The sequence below is a fragment of the Chinchilla lanigera genome, unplaced genomic scaffold, assembly GCF_000276665.1.
Source record: "Chinchilla lanigera isolate Chin_1 unplaced genomic scaffold, ChiLan1.0 scaffold00017, whole genome shotgun sequence".
NCBI classification, from domain to species: Eukaryota; Metazoa; Chordata; class Mammalia; order Rodentia; family Chinchillidae; genus Chinchilla; species Chinchilla lanigera.
Genome location: NW_004955418.1, coordinates 2,535,718 through 2,541,717, shown reverse-complemented (window position 1 = coordinate 2,541,717; position 6,000 = coordinate 2,535,718). Strand labels below are relative to the sequence as shown.

The following is a 6,000-nucleotide window of genomic DNA, read 5'->3' as shown; positions in this document are numbered from 1 at the left end:
CTCGCCCAGTGCTAGTATTATACTCCTCCCCTCTCAGAGTCAACCTGTGCCTTGGTTTTCCTATCCGTCAATATCAGCTGAATCCAACTCTCAGAAAAGTAATTTTTAAAACATATCTTGATATTGATTAATATTATATTTATTTATTTATTTTATATTTACATATTTTATCTAATTTTTTCCAAACAGTAAAGTGTTAACAGTGGTAATTAATCTGACATGTTTTTACTCATCAGTTTTGCTTAATTTCTTTTCTAGAATGCAGCACATGTATGCTGTAATAATAAAAGGTCATTGTTTTCAATGTATGCTAATTTTTCCATTCAGGGCATTAAATTCCTCTATCCTCTACCTATTACCTTCCTTGCAGGGAAGTTTTCTTTTTTAAAGAATAGTATATTTGATGAAATACACAGAAGAAGAAAGAAAGTTACATATGAAGAAAGTTGCACACCATCTCTATTAGTAAGTACAGTGCTTCTCTAAGTTTTCCATGAGATGCTGGCCTTGAAGATGGAAATTTCCAAAGTATTTTCACTTGCTACAATAAAAACTGCATGAGCGGTCAGGCCTGATCCCAGACCTGATTCCCAGGGAGCTCGGTGATGCTTGGGTGACAGAAGGTGGCAAGGGCCAGAGGGCCAGCTGTTTCTCCAGACCACGCCTTGTCTTCGGGGCCCACAGAGCTCCACGGCGGTGTCACCGCTGGTCACCAGGGAAGTGAGCTTCGTGTCATGGACTGCTCAGTCATAGCAACAAGACCTATTTGACGGGAGAGTGTCTCCTCTGGAGCCACAGGTAGGTGGAAACTACCGAGGCATTATGGCTGCGCTACGTGTTACTGTGCCATCAAAAACTGGAGGCTTCTGTAGGAAAGTAGACACACTTCAAGACCATAATGTTTTTTTTTTTTTTTTTTTTTTTTGGTTGTTGTTGTTTTGCCAACACCATGCTTTTAACACTGTAGCTTTGTGTAGTGTAACTTGAGGTCTGGGATGTGATGCCCTCACTTTGCCCCTGTTGCCCACAATTGCTTTTACTATTCTAGGTTTCTTCTGATTCCATATGAATTTTAGGATTGCTTTTCCCAGTTCTGTAAAAAATGTTACTGTCACTTGTTTTTATCAGGATTGGATTAAATCTATGTAACAATTTTAGTATTACAGCCATTTTACCTATATTGGTTCTGCCTGTCTAGGAACAGGGGATATCTTTCCATTACGGATACCCTCTTCAATCTGTTTTTTTCAGAGTACTATAGTTTTCCTTGTAAAGACCTTTCATTTCCTTGGTTAGGTTGATTCCTCGGTATCTCATTTTTCTTGGGGCTGTTGTGAAAGCTATTATTTCCCTCTCAGTGAATTTGTTGTTGGTATACAGGAACACTATAGATTTTTGACCATTGACTTTATATCCTATTACATTATTGAATTTGGTTATTAGTTTTAGAAGTCTTTCAGTGGAGTTTTTAGGGTCTTCTATGTAGAGAATCATGTCTGCAAATAATAATTTAGCTTCTTTACCTACCCATAGCCCTTTCTTTTTCTTGTCTAATTGCTCTAGCTAGTGTTTTGAGAACGATGTTGAACAAAAGTGGTGCTAGCAGACACTCTTGCTTATGCCTGACTTTAAGAAGGAAAACTTTTAGGTTCTTGCCAGCAAGTACTGTTAGCCATTGTCATTGATGGTCCTTATTAGATGAAGGAAAGGATACTCTATTCCTAGTTTCTTAAGAGCTTTTATCATGAATGGATGCTGAATTTTATCATTTTCTGCATCTATTCAGATAATATGGTTTTCGTCCTATTTATGTGGTGAATTACATTTACTGATTTTTTTGTATGTTGAACCAATTCTATATTCCTGGAATGAATCCTACTTGGTCGTGACGTATGATCTTTTTGATGATCTGTTGCATTCTGCTTGGCAGTATCTTTTGCTTCTATGTCATTAAAGAGATTGGTCTGTGGTTCTTTTCGGCTGGGTCTTTTTCTGGTTTGGGAATCAAGGTAATGCTTGATTCCAGGAATGAGTGGATGTACTGCTTCCCTTTCAAGTTCATTAAAGAATCTGAGGAGTATTGGGGTTAGATCTTTTCTAAAGTTCTTGTAGAATTCAACAGTAAGTTTGTCAGGACCCGGGCTTTTATTACATCAGTTTCTTTTATTTTTGGGGGGGTACAGGGTTGGTTGATACTTTTTAGGGAGTCTTTTTCTGACAGTAACCACCAGGGGAAAATTACAAGCCAGGTGAGGAATACAGTTAATAAAATTCAAGTCTCATTTAACAATTATATTTCATCTTAGTTTGTAGTACATTTTTTCCTAACCTCTAGGATTGAGCAAAATTTTAAAACACAAACGAACAATAAACACTGCTTAGTCCCCTTTATCTGCACTTTCATCTTCCTTGGTTTCAATGACTCAAGGTCAACAAATCTTAAAGCACAGTATGGCACGGATATTAAGACCACATTGTTGTAGTACTGTACATTGTTACAATCACTTATTAACTTCTTACTTTGCCTAATTATAAACTTTCCATAAGTACAGGGAGCAAAAACAGCATATTTATAGAGAACTCAATACTATCTTCAGCTTTAGAACTCGACCGGGAGTCCTGGCACATTACCTCTGGTGAGGGGCCACTGTACATCCGCTTCTATTCAGAACACTCTGCCTTCAGGACAGGAGATCACTTACTTACAAGCCCGTGGTCATTTTTTGCAGACTGTGATGGAAGACTTTCACTAGAGTAGCATTAATCTGTTGGTTCGACTAAGCTTGCAAGGAAGAGAAGTGCTGCGGGAACGCTTTCATTGTGAAGACTTTCAGATGCTTAGGAGAAATTCCATGATTTCACACACCCTTGAAATAGTACTCGCGTACAAATAAATGCTTTCACTTCCAGCCAGATAATGGCAGTATTTTATTTGAGAAATCTACAGAGACAGAATTACTCAAATCATAGCTTCTGCCATTGATGTACCCTTAAGCTGCCAAACAATAGTAACTTATAGAATTTCTTATAGGATGTGCTGTAGGGGAAAGCTGTGGTATTAAGGCAACAAAAGAATCTGCATTTATATTGTACTCTTGTAGTTTTTACACGGGTTAACCTGTAATTATCAGCAATATTTCATGCCACCCCACCTTAATAATTCTGTACACTAACAGTACGATGTGTGCTAGGGCTTGCTAATCTTTGTCACGGTGAAGTGTACTTCTTTCCCTAGCACTAGGGTGCTACCAAGTGCTCTACCCCCAAGCTCCATCCCTTGCCCTTGTAATTTTACCTTGTGCCAGTCTTGCTAAATTTCCTGCCTGACTTTGAACTTGCAATGAATGCTCTTTTCTCGGCCTCTCAACGAGCTGGGACCGCAGGCACACGCCGCTGTCCCTCACCGAGAGCACACTTCAGTTTATGGCGGAGATCACAACACTTTTAGACAGACTGTTTTCTAACCAAAGGCTTGTTTTTATTCTCCTCCAAAAAACAATGTTTTAAAAATAATTATCACGACTTTTTGAGGGAAAAAACAAGTCTCTGATCCATATTACATTTAGATGATGTATTCCTTATTGAAGAGCTAATCATCTTCATTTGCCTTAAAAGAGTTTTATTAACTGGATGTTGAATCTTGTTAATTTTGTTATACATTTTAGTCTAGTCAATTCAAATCCAGATGTCTAGGTATCCAATAAAATTGGAGACATCATTTTTTTACTCTGTACTTTACGCTTTCATATGCAATTTATGAAAACAAAGAAAGATGAAAGCATTTAAATGGACTAAAAATAATTCTGCCACATAAACCAGGGAAGCCTCGACCCCCACATTACAGTGTAAGCAGGGCGAAGGCAGCCTGGCCGACCACTCCAGCCGGACGACAGGCCCATCCGGGCTCCTGTCACGGCCCTGGAGCTGCGCTTGCGCGAGCGTCGTCACGCTCATGCTAATGACATGAACAAGAACAGCTGTGGCATCAGAGGTGGAGCGTCTCGAGGGGTTTCTTAAACTGGCTTAAACAGGATTGGAGGAGAAAGGACTACAACAACATATTAGCTATAAAGGTAAAGCCAGCAATGGCCTTCACGGCATCTTAAAAACTGACACATCGAAAGCTTAAGTAGGGAAGACAGCGCTGCTATTTCGCCGGGAGTCGGAGCCACAGACCGACGTGCACACATTTCCCCGCTTACCCCGAGACCGACTGCTCTACAAGGTTGTCCTAGGGTTCAGGACTGCAGTGTTAGCACAGTAGGCAGGCGACCTCCACTCAAGCTCGTCTCTCACTTTGTGTGGCTGTTACTAATTTGTATTCGCTTTCTGAAGGAGGCAGCAGATCACCCCGCAGAACGGTGCCTCCCACCTTGGCAGGTGGTCTTGCTGCACAGGATTCGTAAGTGGATGTACAACCTCCCCGGCTCCTTCCTCAGGAGCACTATGCGCATGGCCGTCGTAGAGACATTTCTCTCTATGTACATAAATACAGAGAACACTGAAGAAGTCCATGAAATCGTATATTACATGGTGTAAATGTTAAGCACAGAGAAAATGCATGCAGAGTCGCCCAGAGAAGTACAGAGCCTGTGGGACACATAATTTTATTTTACTTTATATTTCTTGCAGGATAGTAACATGTCTTTTCCTACCCAGAGGCAAAACATATTCTCAAAAATTTAGATTGCCCACTGCATTGAATTTAAATTAAATTTAAATTAAATGCTTCCTATGTATACAGATAGTGACAGCAGGACACTTACAGCACATTGCATTTTAATATATCAAAAGTGTCTCCAAGGCAGCATTATCGAGACGATGACCCCGCAGTCCCTGGTAACTTCAAGCTCTCCGAGGGGGGCGCAGCGAGGGCAGGGAAGCGCCGGCAGCGGAGGGTCTAGGTGCTCTTCTTTTCTTCACCCAGCAAGTTCACTGTGGCCTTCTTGGCTGGTAGAAGGAAGAGGAAATTTGTCAGAACTCTGCAGTACAAGCTCCACGCCAACCAAGGCCGCGGATAACAAACCTCGATGACTCACGGCCAGGTGCAGCGCGCTGAGGTTTGTGGTCGGGCGAGGAAGGCTTCCAGGAAGTGGACAAAGGACTTTTTCAGAGCACAGCGCGACAGACCTGAGCGAAACTTACAGAGCCTGTGTGACAGTGTCCCCTACACTACCTGCCCCCTGTTCTCCTGGGAGCGCCCAACGCGCAGGGATTCCCCAGCACTGGTGTTCCCGTTCCAACCTAAATCCCCTCTGCGCCCCGGTGCTCGCGCTTAAGCTTTCAGTTCTCATCGGTCTGAGAACTGCGCTGTCCTATCTACCCTGCGCTGACAAAATCAGAGAAAGGCGCGGCCAGCCTAGAAATGTTCGCATTCCTCGCCGCGGGCAGCCTGGGAGGGGCGAGGCTGGCGGTGTGGCCTCGAGCCGGCGGGGGCCCACGGGTCGCAGCTGTTTCTGAGGAGCTCCGTCCGGACGTTCGAGCCAAGGGCTGCCTTTGTCCACCAGCGCCTGACAGCTGCTCTCCCTGTGCTCGACAGGGCTGCTGGACAAGGTCACAAAGACGAAGGTGCGCCTGCCAGCTAGCCCCATATATACATTCCTAAGGGATGCAGACGCCGGGGGAATGGCTAACGTGCTCCTCTCAGCTCTCACGCGGGTAGGAGCGCGTCCTTTCCAGGGAGACTGCCGCCGAGCGCCGCTGCGGGCGACGCCGAGAGGCTCCGAAGTGGGGGAGCGGGGCAGAAGCGACGTGGGCGCAGGCGCCGTCAGGCCGGGGCAGGGCGGGCCGAAGACAGCTCTGGCACGAGAGCTCCAAGCGGGAAGAAGTGAGAGCTGCAGGTGAGCGCGCATTTAAAGCCACAGCAAAAGGTGGGGGAGCAGGCTGGGGTTCATGCCCAGATGGAAACCCAAAGGGGAGCAGCGCTGTGCGGGAGAAGCGGGGACCCCTACCCTGCCGCCGCCGCCCTCCTCTCCCCCAGGCCCACTGCACCTCGGGGCT

General features: G+C 44.5%; 1 protein-coding gene across 1 annotated transcript in view; it reads right to left on the bottom strand.

Moving 5' to 3' along the window:
• Positions 1-2,143: 2,143 nt before the first annotated feature.
• Reep5 (receptor accessory protein 5) overlaps positions 2,144-6,000 on the bottom strand; it is a gene marked incomplete at its 5' end in the record, with an annotated part of 35,547 nt that continues 31,690 nt past the window's right edge. The window contains 1 exon segment of the mRNA XM_005382341.2: positions 2,144-4,950. Coding sequence (XP_005382398.2) covers positions 4,901-4,950 — 50 coding nt within the window.